The 16296-nt window shown below is 48.5% G+C and overlaps 1 protein-coding gene across 4 annotated transcripts in view; it reads right to left on the minus strand.

The window, feature by feature from the left end:
• The window catches only part of Abtb3 (ankyrin repeat and BTB domain containing 3), a 276858-nt gene extending 269526 nt beyond the window's left edge, over positions 1-7332 (minus strand). For all 4 annotated transcript variants that reach the window (XM_063264584.1, XM_063264583.1, XM_039080070.2 and 1 more), the window contains exon 1: positions 4342-7332. In XM_063264584.1, the coding sequence (XP_063120654.1) occupies positions 4342-5503 (1162 nt within the window). In that variant the 5' untranslated portion in view covers positions 5504-7332. The remainder of the gene's footprint in view (positions 1-4341) is intronic.
• Between the last annotated feature and the right edge of the window lie 8964 nt (positions 7333-16296).

A 16296-nucleotide genomic window follows, 5' to 3' on the forward strand; every position in this document is an offset into this window, starting at 1 on the left:
CTTGAACTACAGGATCTACGTGGTGGGAAGAGTGCCCTGACTCCCAGGAGAATCTTCTGACCTCCGCGGCAAATTGCTTCAAATTCGCCAGTCTCAGGCGTCCCCTAAGAATATGCTCTCGGAGGGCTCTAAAGTCGTCAGCCCCGGGTTATCCAGCTCCAAACTGTCTCAAAGTCATCTATACTTCTCTAACTCAAGATGGTCCACAGAGCCTGGAAAGGAAGCAAAGGGCCTTCAGTTCTCTCTATACCCATCACTCCAGCTTTCTTGGGTCCTTACCCACAATGCCCCAGTGTCAGTAGGAAGTAGTCACAGAAAAGATTGCATCCCTCTTATCATTTATTATCAAAAAGGGGTGGGTAGGATGTTAGGTCTCAAACTCAAGAATACAGCCGGTAGGGGTGCCTCTTTAATACGTCAAAATGGATCTGCCTGCCAAGTTCTCCCAGCAGCCTTCAGTCCTTACCTTTACAGGGTACAGCTGGCATATCCTGCCCCCACCCTAAACTTCTCCAGCACTGGGGTTGGCCTGCCCTTTCCCCAGGCAGCAGGAAGCAGGCTAAAGAGCACGGCACCCTTACTCCTACCTCAGCCGTTCCTACCTTTTATAATTAAGGGAGGAAGGTTGGCACTCATCTATCAGGACTGGCCTGCTACACCTGTCCAGGCAGCCCTGCTCAAGACATTATCATTTCCCCTTTCCTTTCCCTTTTCCTCTCGGTCTTCTGGATCTCCCCACCCCATCTCCTGACATGGCCTAGCTCAGGGTCATGTTCACCCCAGGCTCTCCCAGATGTCCCTGCATCTGATTCTGTTCTACCTCGTACCTACAATAAACCTTCTCCATGCCCAGGAGCAGTCAAACTGATCTCCACATTCACATTGATCTCCACATGGGTACTCATGTGCACACACACACACACACACACACACACACACACACACACACACAAATAATGGAAAATGAAGTTCAAGAAGCTCAAAAGGCAATTGGCTTCTTTAAGGACACCAATGTGCAAATACAGTACAATAGCTTGCTCAATTCAACAGGCGTCAGGTAAGTTCTAGTTGGGTGTTAGGTACTCCCTTCGGCTTGGAAGACATAAAAACACACAAAATTAGCATTAGCGCTGCCGGCCTAGACCTTCAGGTGTAGAAGATAGATAAATAGAGGGGAAAAAAACCAGTAAATTGTATGGGGTCAGTGCTCAGTTGGGTAGATTATGACGTAGGCTAGCCTGAAGGCACAGAACTCTGACGACACCTGAAGTTACTGGCACAGTGGCTAGGAGTATGGTAGGCCATCTGTGTTCAAACAAGCAATATAAAAACAAATATCCTTCTCCCCCCGAAATCTCCATGTGAGCCTCTGTTTCTTGCTCTGTATAAAGGAGACAACGGTAGTACTTTGGGTTTTGTTTTGTTTTGTTTTGTTTAGAATTCTGTTGTTTGTTGAGACATGGTCTCATGGAGCCCAGACTGGCCTCACACTTTGGCCAAGGATGGTCTTGAACCTCTCATTTCCCTCCCTCCACTTCTGCCTGCTAGTATTAGGTGATTGGGTTGTTCATTCGGCGCTGGGGATTGACCCTGGAGCTATGTGCATGCTCGGCAAGCACTCTGCCAACTGAGCCACATGCCCAGCCTGGCAGAAGTGCTAGAGAAAAGGCACCCTGACGTTCAGTGCATAAAGTGATCCTGGGAACAAGTTGGCGGTGATCGCATCTTACCCAGTGTCTACTCCGTCCCTGGCATTTAAGCACTGTTCAATAAATATTGAAGAACAGATGAAACCCACAAATGAGTAAATTAGTGATGTTTCTAAGTTAAAAGAGGGGAAAATCCATTATGGAAGGTGTGTGGTCCTCAGCAAGGCTTGCAGGTCGGAAAGACTGCTGTGCAAAGCGGCTGGAGCAGCAGGCCTGATGTCTAGTGTATGTTTGGATGCTTGAGACATTAATCACTCATTCCTTAGCTCTTCTGTATGTATGCCCAGCCATTTTGAACAAGCCCATAGAGAAATGAAGAAATCGGGATGAAATAACACCATGTCTTGGACCAGAAAAGACTGAAGGAGGGGCCCTGAGTCCCAGGAGTTAAGCTGTGGGGTGTGCGGAAGTCTGTGATGGCTTCAAGGCCCAACCACCACTCACTCACCCTGCCCAAAACCAGCCCTGTGGTTTTCTCTTCCCTTAAATTAGCCTTACACTAAACGGGATAAACACAAACGCCGTCTTCACAAGAGGCTAAAGAGCCTAAAAGCAAAAATCTATTTGGAAAAAGATTGGCTGCTAACAGAGCTATGGGGAGAACTGAGGGTACACTGTGTATTAAAACCTGCATTCTACAGAGAAGTGGATGAAGGACCAGAAAAGTCACCCCAAATCTCAGTTTGAGAGAATGCAGACTGAGAGGGAACAGGATGCTGGTGTAAGCTGACTAAAGCTTCCCGGGGGAGGTGTGTGTGTGTGTGTGTGTGTGTGTGTGTGTGTGTGTGTGTGTGTGAATCCCTGTAAGAGTAAAATGAGGGAGCCAAAGAACCCCAGAAGAAAGATAAGGAGTTGTAGTACTGCAATAACGTGTGCTTAGAGTCGACTGCAGTATTGGACACTGGGCGCTTACAACAGAATATTAATTAAGCTGGTGGAGGGTACACGCTTCCAAACCAAGAACAATTCAGAACTCGGGGGTTTGCGGGTGGAATCCCCTCTGAAAAAAAAAGCACACAGAAAGCTTCATACTCTGTCACCAGATGTTTTCATTCTCCGTGGGATGTCCTGTGTGCTTAAAGCATGAGCCTGTGTCTGTGCAGGTCCAAAAGTTGGTACTCTCTGGGAAGTATGCCTTAGGGTAACAGGGGAGATGGGGGCGAGGGGAGGGGCTTTAGCAAAGAGATTGCAGAAGACTCTCCAGGATCCAGGCTGATCCTAGCCCCTCCCCCAACACACACACACACACACACACACACACACACACACACACAAGCTTTGCTCTTTTCTTCCCCTCCCCCCACGATGATCACATCCAGGTGAAGGAATTCAGTCAGAAAGTCCATCAGGGTAAATTTACAAACGGTTAAGGCTGGAGTCTTATACCTCAGAAGCCTGCTGGTTTGCTCCTTCGCACACTCACAAGGCACTTGCACACACATGCGCGGACACACCCACATGCACACTCTTGGCACCCGGAAGACTGAGCCAGGCCAGATGCATCTCTTCTTTGGCTTGCAGGAAACAGACAGGCTGTAACATGAATGAAATCTACCCAGAAAGGCTGCCTTTTTCGCTCCGACCACGCAACCCCGGGCCAAACCGCCTGGAATACGTAACAAAGTTTTATTTCGCTTTTAGTCTCCAGTTACTCTTCTACCATTTCCTGTGGAAAATTGAAGCTTTGAAGTGTCTAGCTCAGGCTTTTGCTGACAGGGACCGCCAACTCGAGCCCCGGGGAAAAAAAGCGCCCCAGCACCACCCGTTGTCAGCCAGGACCCCAGGTTCAAACCCTCCCCTGCACCCTCCAGTGGGACGCGATGGCCGGGGGCGGGGGTGGGATTTTAGAACTCCAGAAAAGCGACGTCAGTAGCTGATAACCTATTTGGCCCAGGTTTCTAGTGGCTCTCCTTCAGACAAGTGACAGATGTAAATCGCCGGCCAGAGTCTGGAATCCTTGGCCTTGCCTATCGCCACACCACCCTCCACTCCCGGTATCCCCAGCTCTGGGTTCAGGTGCTCAGAAACTGTTCAAGGAAACTTGAAGCTATGCAGTGTCACCGCTCCACCACCTACAAGAACATGTTTAGGCCCACCCAGCTCTATCCTTCCACCTTCGCCGCCGCCAGCCATGCCTTCCTAGCGCACCCACAGCGACCCCAGAGGGCCTGGGGCAAGAGAGAGAACTGCACCGCAGACAAGCGAACCCGCCTCCTCCAGATCTTAGCCCAACTCATAGGGACTGGAATGTGGCTCCTTAAAGATCAAAACAGAGTTCTAGAAGATATGCACAAGACTCATACGTTTCAAGCCTGATCCGAGTAAAATAACATACTAAAATAAAATAAAATAAAATGGTGTTGGATTTTTCTCGGGTCCTGCGGGAGGCAGCCACGTCCTGGCCCTGCACAAAGGGGGCGGAACCCAGTGTGCTCCGGGACCATTACTACCAGTGTCAACCACGAGGATCCCAAGCTCAGGAGTGTACGGGTTCCTGGCTGTCTTCGCTCTGGCCCCTACCTCTACGCCTGTGGAGAGCGCGAGTGGCCACAGAGGGGGAGACAAGAGGCAAACTTGAGCCCAGAGTTGACGAGTTGGGAGGGAGAAGGAAGGCATCCGTACAGCCACTTACCGCTGGCGTTCTTCCCACAGATGAGGTGCTGGTAGGGCTGCAAGAGCCCCCAGATTTCTGAATCGTTGTTGACCGTGTGCTCCAGGGTCTCCACGGTGAATTTGGGCGCTTCGTGAAGCGTGTGGTGGTGGTGGTGGTGGTGGTGGTTGGCGGCGGTAGGGGCGGCGGCGGTGGCTGTGGCTGGCGGGACTGCGGTCGCCGCTGTGGCTGGCGGGGCGCAACAACTACTGCCCCCGCTGGCGCTGCTGGCTGCGCTGCAAGGGCCACCGCTCGCCGCTCCCCCTCCCGGCGTCTCGCGCTCCTTATCCGCTGTAGGGGCACCCGGGCCTGAGCCGGGGCCTGGGCCAGAACTGGAGCTGGAGCCAGGGCCGGGACCGCTACAGCTACGAGGTAGCCCGGAGGCCAACACCCGTGTGTAGATGTCCCGAAAGAGACTCTCCATACAGGCGGTCAGGTAGATGGCGGCATGCTCGTGGATGCGCAGCGCCACGCGGCTGTCCACCATCCAGCGGTACACGCGGCCCACGGAGAAGGTGAGGCCGCAGCGAGCCGACTTGCCACGGCCCAAGCGGTCGCCGCCAGCACTGCTCATGTTATAGAGAGACAGCGCGGCCAGCGCGGCAGCGGTGCAACGAGCCGCCAGGCCCCAGGACAGGACGATCTCCATAGCACTCTGGACCTCGTACTTGGTGCACTTGGCGAAGCGCAGGCTCAGGCGCTGCGCCTCTTTAGCGATGCGCACCAGAGCCCGGCTTACCAGCATCGAGAGCTTGGCCAGCGCGTCCTTGGGCAGGCTGCCGGGGGCTGCTGGGCCTGCCCGAGGATCCCGCGAGCGCAGCAGCAGCAACTCCAGTTCCTGGAGGGTCCAGGGGACCTCGTCGAGGTCCGGCAGCAACCGCGAGCAGTGCTGACCGGCGCAGTCCAGCCCCTCGGAGTCTTCCACCAGGGCAGTGTTGACGGTATCAAAGCTGTTGTGCCGGCTGTGCATGGAGTCAGCTAGAGGCGGCCAGCAGCTCCCGCCATACGGGGACGCCGGGTGCGAGTCAGAACAGCACAGAGACAAGTTGGAGGAGCGCACAGAGTCCGCCGCGCCACCATAACCCGAGTCCAGCGTCAGATCTTCCAGCGTTCGCACCACCGGCTTCTTACCTCTCCTGGCCATCGCTGCGCCACTTCATGCTGCAGCCGCCGTGGAGCCGAGGGGAAGGAGAGACAAGGAACTCTGGACACCGGGGTCCTCGGGGACAGTGGGGCTCCTCGTCGCCTAGGTTCACTTTCCCACCTGGCGTTGCCAGCAAGTGTCACTACTTTCGCCTGCCTCCCTGAGCCGTCACCGCTGGAAGACACACGGCGGAACCTGAAATCATCTTCTGGAGTCCGGGCCAGAGCTAGGGCTCACTGAGCGGCGAGCCAGGCCGGGAAGGAAGCTCCCGCCAGGACCCGCGCCTTTCATCCAAAATAAAAGTGTCTGGTCCTCTCCTCCCTGGGACCAGACGGATGCTGAAGCCTCCGAGCGCCGGCCACAGTGTCGATAGGACCTGGATCGCCCCAGATACGGCCGCCGCAGCTCGGCCGGCAGCGGGCTCCCCCCGGCTCCCGGATCCGGGCCGCGGTTCTCTGAGCTCCCGCCCCGCACTAAAGCGCTGTAGCCAGGCGGCTGCAAAACCCTGCTGAGCCCTAGCAAACCAAGCAGTCAGAGGGCGGGCGTATGCAAAGCAGTGCCGTCGAAAAGCCAATGGAATTGGCAGATGCTAATTACTTAGGGTTTTTTTTTTATCCCTCCCTTCCACGCGGCCCCGCCCCTCAGACACGCCCCCCGGCCTTGACCAGGGCTGCAGCTAGGAGGGAGCTGCGGCCTAGGTGGAAGCATGGCGAAGGAGATCAGCCATCCTGCAACTGTAGCTTCCCTAGTTCCGGCTTTTGGTGTATCGACAAAATTTTCATTTATGTCGTTATTTGTTCCACTCTGCGGTTCACAAAGTGTTTGCCCGAGGGTCACTTTCTGTTTCGGCATTTTAGATTTCTCTTTCCCTCCCACCATTTCATATAAGAAGCATGTCTCCCCGCCTCGTTCTCAGGCACCCCGACTAATGCAAGCAGATTGCCTCTTCTCAGCCTGGGTTTGCTCCAGCATGGAGGGAAATAAACCAGGAAGGTAGAGGCAGGGAGGCTGATGAACGTCACTGGGAAGTAAATCTCTAGTCATAAACTACCTGGCACCGAGACTTTATAGGTTTGTCCGGTAGGCAGGAATCTACACCCACCCTAAGTCCCAGGACTTGCGTGCGTGTGCGTGCGTGTGCATGTTGGAGGTGGAGGGGACGTGGTGTTTACAGCCCCTTTGCTGTTCTGGTGGACAATCTTCTAGACAGCTCAGTTTTAAATTTGTGCAGAGGGAGAATATTCTTTTCAACTATATGCGTGAGTTGGCTGCATTTCTGTGTCTAATGGCATTCATTGCCTTGGCTATTTGTCTGCCCCCACCTACCTTAGGAGAAACGTTATTCATCCGAAAATTCATAGCTCCTTTACTCAATCCTGTGCCTACAAGAAGCCCACCCAGATCTCCCAAAACTATTTTGGGTGTTTTCCACCACCCAACCCACTTCGATGGCCTCACATTTCCGGGCCCTTGTCACTGCGGATGGCTACCATCTATCTATTTGTCTGGGTCCCACATTGGCTGGGGAGTTGTGGTAAATGTTATGAGTTGTGGAGGGAAGGTCATGCTTTGAACTGCTGGTTTGAACGTTCGACCACGGCCAACAGAGATGTGAGAAAACATGAACCATCACTGGCCGTCAGGAAAACTGCACATCAAAACCATAATGAGCTGCCAGCGCACGCCTGTTAGGATGGCTATTATCGGAAAGTCAGAAGGTTGCAAGCATCAGCAAGGGCGTGGAGGAAAAGGAAGAGTGTACTCTATTGGTGAGAAGGGACGTTGATATAACCATTATGGAAAACAATACTGACGATCCTCAAAAAAAAAAAAACCACAATAATTAGAAGCACCACATGATCCAACAATCCCACATCTGGATCTTTAACAAAAAGAAATAAAGTCACTATTTAAAGGATCTATTGACCCCTCCCCTCCTTGTTCATTGAAGCATAATTTGCAACAGCCAGGAGAGACTAGTGTTCAGATTCCAAGTAGAAGGAAATCATGCCATTCATAACACTTGGCGAATCTGATCAGTTTGGTCACGCTGAGGGAAATATCTCACTGGCGTGTGACTCCGAAAAGAATCACATACATGATAACAGCAGAATGTATGACGGTGACTGGGCTCAGACAGGGGCGGAAAGGGACTTAGAGTTATGGAGTTTTACAGCTCTAGAGACATTACATACATACGGAGCGGCGTTTATAGTGGATAATAATGTCTATAGGAAGGATTCTGTAAGTGTTCTTATCACGTAGGGGAAAAGGTCGCATGGATGTGCTGAGAGATATGTTAATCGTTTTGATTATGGTAATTGTTCACGACACATATATTAGACACCACAGAGTGCGCCTTAAATGCCTATCATCTTTGTCATTCAGAGCTCAGTAAGGATGGGCATGGGGCGTGGGGCAGCTGTGGGTTACCTGCTGTTTTTCCTACATTTCCCACGCCATCCTGTAATTTCCATCCTAATACATAACCATAGCAACACATCCCCTTTCCTGTTGTCTAAAATGAGGATATTCCTGAAGTTTATATTGTCACACATAACGAAACCAAAAACAACAAACAGCTCACATCAAAAAATGTGAGCTATTTTATTCATTCATTCATTTATTTATTTAGTTTCCCAGATACCTAAAGTTTACACTCATTAGCTGACTTTCAGGAGTCCCACACTATTCTCAAACTCCCTTTCTGTAATTTCACACACACACACACACACACACACACACACACACACACACACAAACGGTGAGGGATGGGAGAGAGAGAGAGAGAGGGGGGGGGGGCAGAGACAGGGAGACAGAGACAGAGATAGAGACGGAGACAGAAACAGACAGGGGGCGCTCTCTCACATACACACATTGCATGCTGTGGCTCTAGATCGGATTCGTCGGCAGTCTGATATTCCAAGTCAGCTTGCTGTCTTTTCCATCCCTGCTGCTCCTTTGGTGCAGATGTCCATCTCCGCTCTTTTCTTCCTAAAACCTCCTCTCTTCTCAGTCTGTGGGATTTGGCTCCACTCGAGAGTGCTGCGATGTTTTCTTTTCCTGATGCTGCCTGCTCTGCACCCAGGCGGGAGAAGGTATTGCTGTGCTCATGGCGCAGTGCTTCTTCTAAAGCCCCTTTCGTTTCTCTGCATGGTTTCTTGGTCCTCTTGTTCACCTCAAGCTAATGTGCTGAGGGGTCGACGGTGTTGAGTGCTGGGTGGAACGCAGCGAGCAAAGACCTACAGCTGCCTCCTGTGTGGAGGAAACTCTCATAAAGCAACGCATTGCACTGCACCCTGATTCATTCTCTCCTGTGACGTGAGGTCAACCTGATACTGCTCTCTCTGCCACTTTGCCAGTCATCTACCCCAAGCTCATCTGTTCCATCCATTTTCCCTTCTGTTTGCTCATCTCTGAGATGCCCCAGTCAACCTACCTTATAGAGTTGTGTAAATGAAATAAGGTCCCACATTATGGAATAACTCTGAACATATTTGCTAGTAGATTTTACACTTCTTTCTTTTATTTATTTATTTATTTATTTACTTATTGAGCAATGCACTTAACTACCAATGGAATCGGAAGAAAGGAAAACAGATCTTACTTATAAAATAAAGCTACCTCAGTTTGAAGGCATTGCCTAATCCTGCAGAAATGCTTCTCTTCTGAAGTTTCAGATGCAGATGTGACTCCTCCCCCATCCAGCTGGCACATGCCTTAAGAGCTGGGACCTCATCTAGTGGTGGCCAGGACTGATGACCTGATTTCACAGCACTGTGGATAAATGAAAGCCTAACTCCAAATATTTCACAAAGGTAAAATTCTTTGTAATAGCATCAAATGACCATGAACTGTAGTTTGAATATGCTTAGCCCAGGGGGTGGCACTATTAGGGGGTGTGACCTTGTTGGAGTAGGTGTGGCATTGTTAGAGGAAGTGTGTCATTATGGAGGTGGGGCTTTGAGGTCTGCTAGTGCTCAAGCTCCATGCAGTGTGGAAAGAGCCTCCTCCTGGCTGCCTTCTGATCAAGATGTAGAATTCTCAGTTCCTCCAGCACCACGTCCAACTGTACCCTGCCATGCTTTCTGCTATGATAATGGACTCAACCTCTGAGACTGTAAGCCAGCCCCAATTAAATGTTTGTCTATATAAGAGTTGCCTTGGTCATGGCATCTCTTCACACCAACGAAACCCTAAGACAGTGAGTGACAGAAAACACTGCCAAGAATAAACACACCAGCAGAGTGATAAAGGTCCCATAGGATTAGAAAATTCACTCTACAAAAAAGCAGAAAAGAGGAGAAGGAGGAGAAGGAGAAGGAGGATAATTCACTCGAAAATCCTACTTGACAGAGGTAACCAATACTAACAGTTTTTACTCCTTCCCTTTTAAGTTCTCCCGTGGCTGTTTTCTTTGAAGGTGTAGGAGTGTGTACAGGTATGTAAATATATCGACACAGTTGAGATTTGCATCAATTACTTCTCTCTTGCTGTAATAAAACACTACGACCGAGGCAACTAATAGAAGAGTTTATTTGGGCTTACGGTTCTAAAGGGTTCAAATCCATGATGGTGAAGTCAGGGCAGCAGGCACCCAGAGCAGAGACTGAGGGCTCACATCTTAACCACAAGGCTGAGCAGAGAGAGGGAACTTGAAATGGCACACATCTTTAACTCTCAAAGACCACCTCCAATGAGATACTTCAAAAAGGCCACCTCCTTAGGCTCCTCAGACCATACCACCAACTCAGGACCAAGAGTTCCAACACCTGAGTCTCTTGTGGACGTTCTCATATAAGCCTCCGCAGGACGGTTCTGCATATCACTTCGCACTCTGATTTTTCCCAAACACTTCTTCGACGCTTACCCCTTCTCGCATGGTATTAAAACCCATCCTAACCATTTTACATTTTGTGGCTAGAAGATATTCTACGGCGTAAAAATGTTAAACATCAAAGTAACGGAAGAAAACATTAGAAGATTGAAGAGATCTCCGTGTTCGTGAATTGGAGACCAAAAACTATCGCCGATTCGATGCGATTCCCATTAAAATTACTGTGATATCCTTTAGGAGGAACCAAACAATCCAGTCAGTCAATGAGGTAACAATGCAAGGAGGCAATGAAAGCAACTGGCAGCTCTCAAAAGACAAAACACAAATGGCCAGTGGAAGTATGAAAAAAAAAAAAAAGATCAACCTCACTGACCATGAGAGAGATACAAATTAGAATTACGTTGATACTCCTTCTCAGAGTGATACTTCTACTCAGAGTTGATACTTCTACTCAGAGTAGCCATCACTGAGAAAGCAAATGACAACAGACGCTGCTACAGATGTGGGGGAAAGGAAAAGAAGTATCACTATCAGTGGAAATAAGTGTGGTGGCTCCTCACAAAACTAAAAGTAGAGCTCCCATCGGACTCCAAGGGACTCCAGGCTAGTACTTCACAGAGATACCTGCGCACCGATGTTTGTTGTACCACTATGCAGAAGAGCCGAATTATGGAACCAAGCTGGCCGGCTAACAGCAGAGGAATGTAGATTGCGGTCTGTAAGCAGGTGAGGGCAGGTGAAAGACAAGGCTAGAGCCTGTGATTGGACGGTAGAAAAGGAGGGCGGGCTTAAGAGGTTTGGGGAGGCAGGAGAGAAAGGTGGGAGGGGAGAAGGAGGGCTGATGGAGGAAGAGAAGGACTACCCAGATCTTTGTGGCTTTAAATAGCCACAGGTAGCTATGAATATCATGTAAGGGACGGATTATTACAGGACAATTTGTCCAGTCTAAGTGGGCAGCTTATATCAATATCAATCGGCTCTGAGTTCTTTGTGTGAACGTTTTGTGGTTGAGAATTTACTGATATAAATCTGAGTGATAAATTACAAGCCTCTAGAGTTTTGATTTTACCGGCTTAGAGAGATTTGTGAAGGTTAACCGAGAGATGGGCGTTGCCGCATGGGGCTCGCCACGGAAGCAGGGAGACCGCTGGGGCCAGAGAGTAGCCGGCGCTAGCATGAGGTGGTGCTCCGTGCGGTATACATACAAGAAGAATAAAGCTACATTGTTTGCAGAAAACTGGATGCACCTAGAGACGATCATATTTGAAATGAATTAAGTTAGTTTCAGATGAGTATCGTATTTCAAATACGGCTCCTTGGCTCCACATAGATGCACATGATCCTGTATTTATATCTGAGGTGAAAGTAGACATTCAGTCACCACGGAGAACAAGGGGGCTAAATGGGACTGTAAGGGAAGAGAGATGTAAGGGGGAGCACTCAATTCATGTTTTATGTGAAAACATGTCCCAACACAGCACAGTACAGTCAGTCTACCCTGAATATACACAAACATTAAAAATCCCATTGCTTGCTTTTACTTTGATACATTGATTTCCAACGTGGTTGTTTCTGCTCAATTATTCACTGCTGTGAGTAATTTTGGGACGGGCCTTTTGCACCCGTATAAGGCTCCAAATCCTCCCTACGTCTGTTATCTTTTGAGAAATGCAGATATATAATGCACACATACTAGAGATGAAAAAGAAACAAAAGTCATGGTATTACGTCAGTGAGGTCATTTGGCCTCCTGGAAACCAAAGATTTAGAAAGGTTTCGTATCAGTTACTCTTCTCATGGCTGAGACAAACCCCTGACAATGAGGAAGGAAAGGCTCACCTTGCACCTTTGAGGGGGAATTTCCCCATCTTGATGGGGAAATCATGGCAGTAAGAACATTTGGTCTCATTGCATCCAGACTCAGGATGCAGAGAGAGACAAAAAGCAGCTGAGCTTGTGCTCCTCACTTCCCCGACAGATACAGCCAAGACAGGGATCTTGCTGGCTATGTGCCCTGACACAACGTAGGGGTATCTTGGGGAAGAGTGGCTTGCTAGTGTGCATGAAACACACATGCTTCGAGACTTTCCAACAGTCATCACCCCGAGGGCTCCTGGCATATTCTTCAAAAGCAACATAAAATGCTTTAGATAATTCTGTTTTAACATAATGTCTTAGGGTTTCTATTGCTGTGAAGAGACACCGTGACCTTATAAAAATAGTTTTAAAAAGATTCAATTGGGGCTGGCTTACAGGTTCAGAGGTTTAGTCCATTATCATCAAGGCAGGAGCATGGCAGTGTGCAAGCAGACACGGTGTTGGAGAAGGAGCTGAGAGTTGAGTATCTCGATCCTCAGGCAGCAGAAGGAGACTGCGTACCACACTGAGTGTAGCTAGAGCACAAGGGACCTCAAAGCCCGCCCTACTCCAACAAGGCCACACCTCCTAATAGTGCTACTCCCTGTGGCCAAGCATTCAAAGACACAAATCTATAGGGGCCATTCTTATTAAATCCACCACACATAGGATCTTGGAAAACAATCAGTAATGCAAGTTCAAATGAATATTAAGCAGTTGCAAAGAATAACAGTGGAGATCTTTATTTCTACAGCCTGTCATATGCAGAGAAGTGTTTTAAGTGTAGGCTTTGGAGAGTGTACAAAATGTGGCTACACATGTGACCTTACATGCAGAAAAATGCTTGATAAAGAACTAATACATGACCAAGGGCTTTCTTGAAAGGGTAAAAATGCTAGCTACAAACATGTTCATTGGATTTGTAGTGGTTTTTTTTTTAATTAAAAAAAATTCGTGCAAGATATTTTTATCATTTTCTTTCCCCTCCCCCAATTCCTCCTGGGAGTTTTATTTATTCTAGTCCTGTCTCTGAAGTTTTTTTCTTTCGATTTCTCTATTTTTCTTTTTTTTTTTTTTAAGTCTAGCCAGGCATAGTAGTGCATGCCTTTAATCCCAGCATTCAGGAGGCAGAGGCAGATGGATCGCTATGAGTTCAAGGTCGGCTTGCTCTATTAGTGAGTTCCAGGAGAGCCGAACCTGTCTCGAAGCACAGCAAAACAGAAATCTGAATATTTTTTTACAACAAACAGGTACTGTTTTGGTTTTTTTGTTTTGTTTTTGTTTTTGTTTTTTTGTTTTTTTTTTTTTGGTTGTTGTTGTTTTGTTTTCCCAGGGCCCTAAAAGTACTTTCAATAAAAAATAAACTTATTCTCTGCCCATGATTCCTGTCAACCCAAGTACTGAGGAACTACATCTTTCAGTGGTCTAGAATCAGAAAAGCCTGTTGACTATAGCAGCAGCCACCAGGCCAAGCAGCCTCATTTACTGTGGCTCCTCTCATCTCTCCAAGAATCTGCCATGCACGACTGTACCAAGCAATGCCACTTGCATTTAGAGCCTGGTTCTGCTACTTAACTCAAGCAGGCTATAACCCCACGCAAGTTCCTCAGCCTCACCGTGCCTTCTTTCTTCACCATTAATTGAGGCTAAAAGCACAGCGTTCCTTAAAAGCTCAGCAGTGAGGTTTTAAGAGGCAGGATCAGGACTCTCAGGTCTGACGCTAGCTGCTGGCTCAGCTCCTGCAGTCAGACGGTAACCTGCGGTTGTGTGGCTGTAAGCTCCGCCCACCTGTTTTCTGCTGGGGCCTCCCAGGGTTAGCCCTGCCTAGTCTCTGAAGGGTTGGAGAATCTGGGAAAGGAAGTTCCCTGTGAATCAGGTAGGCAAGGCCGATGAGTGGAAGACCCTGGACTAGCCCTGAGCGCAGGAAGAAGAGCCATTCGTAGGTAATTACAGTACTGTAAACCACGTGTTTCTTTTGTGGTGAGTCGCACTGCAACCCCACACATCTTCAGAGGTGACATTTCACCCATGTTTTCCCATCATTCCTGGTATCCTTACTCTACACACAGTTCCCAGGAGCCCAGGCAATGAGACTCATTTCCTCTCAGACGCTACTCTGCTGGTAGGATCCTCTTTCCAAACCAACTCTCATCAGTATCAAAGGAAGAGTACTGGTCTCTGTCCAACTTCATTATCTTCCTTCGTGTTCAGGTTCCTCCCTCTTGCTACAACTCATTATAGCTTCTTAAGAGTAGGGCGTGTCTTTACCCACACGGTCCCCTTTGTACTAAGTACTAGTACTTAAAAAATAAATGTGCTTATGTAACTCTCTTACAAGTCTTTCAAAATCTAGCTAACCACACTCCTGTCCTGCCCTATGGAGCTGACTCCTCCATTTGCTCTGCTTCTTTGAAGCCTTGAACATGCACCTCCGTGACAGGCCTTGGCAGTAATTGCTAGCTATAGGCAATAACAGAAGTAGCAGACACTGCTGTGGTTGCCTCTTGCATTTTTCTCTGTGTAACAAAGCAATGTTTATAAATGTTAGACTCAAGGTCATAAGGATCCAGGTTTAAATATTGCTAGTGTTGGTTTGTTTTCCGTTGTGTTTTTAACCTGTGAATTTGCATTCACTAAATTTATATACATACATATTTCTTTTGTAATACAGGAGGTTGTGCATAGGACCTTGGGCATTCGGCTTGGGCACGCACTAAGCAATGGCTTCTTCCCATCTGTTGATTATTCCTGTTGGGACGATCATGCCAGCCAGCCTGATAGGACTGTGGGGATAGAAGATAGTGCATGTAAGAACTTAGGAAAGTACCCAGCGCATTGAAAAGTTCCAGTGAATGCAACTGTGGTGGGCTGAGGGAGAAATGTCCTTAAGAGGTTGATGCATTTGAACACTTGCTAACACTGTAGTAGGGAGCTTAGGGAACCTTTAGGCAATAGGGCCTCCTTGATGGAGGAAAAATGTCAGCTGATGGGACTTGAGGGTTTATAGCCTCAGCGCACTCCTGTTCTCTCCCTCCTCCACCTTCCTGTGTGTGTTTGAAACAAGATCACCTGTGCTTCTGCTTCTGCCAAGTGCCATGCTTTTGAGGACATGACGACATGATGAACAGTGAGCCAAAAACCTTCCTTAGTGTGTGTGTGTGTGTGTGTGTGTGTGTGCATGTGTGTGTGTGTGTGCATGTGTGTATGTGTGCATGTGTGTATGTGTGCATGTGTGTGTGTATGTGTGCATGTGTGTGTGCATGTGTGTGCGTGTGTCTGTGTACGTGTGTTTGTGCATGTGTGTTGTGTGCATGTTTGTGTGCATGTGTGTGCGTGTGTGTGTATGTGTGCATGTGTGTGCGTGTGTGTGTATATGTGCGCATGCATAACTGACAGACTATATATTTTGCATACATATTATATTATCTATTTTATCAGAGTGACTTGATTAAATTTACTAGAGTGGCTTAGAGAGTATGATCCAACTAGTCCAACCATGGCTGCCTACCAATGGAAACTTCAAGAATCTAGTAGTTGCTCAGTCCACAAGGCTGAGTGTCTCGGCTGGTCCTTAGCATACACTGGGATCCTAAGGCCCTAACACCAGTGAGGGAATGGGCTTGTGAGCAAGAGTGAGAGCAAAGGGGCAAAGAGCAGATGCTTCCTTCTTCCATGTCTCTTATATAGGCTGCCCCCAGAAGGCGTGGCCCAGGTTAAAGGTGACTCTTCCGATTTCAAATGATGTAAGAAAAATCCCTCACACGTGTATCCAGACACCTGGGTTTTAGCTCATTCCAGATGTAGTCAAATTGGCTACCAGGAGTAGCCGTCAGAGAGAAGTTGGTTCCATTTACTGTTTTATTACACCTGGGAAGATCACATGAATTCCTCAAGGGCAATCCTCTAATGTAAAATAGGGGCGCTGGTTCAAACCTCCTTCTAAGCAGAGGACCTGGCTGCTTTCCATCAGAGATATGAGACACTCGATGCAGATGAGGCCGAAAGGCGAAATCCCGGCATCCCTCAGATGCTCTCTCAAGCAGACTGTTGTGGGGAGGGCAGTGGCAGTCGAGGAAAAAGCAGGACAAAAATTCATTTT

This window comes from Rattus norvegicus, chromosome 7 (genome assembly GCF_036323735.1).
Source record: "Rattus norvegicus strain BN/NHsdMcwi chromosome 7, GRCr8, whole genome shotgun sequence".
NCBI classification, from domain to species: Eukaryota; Metazoa; Chordata; class Mammalia; order Rodentia; family Muridae; genus Rattus; species Rattus norvegicus.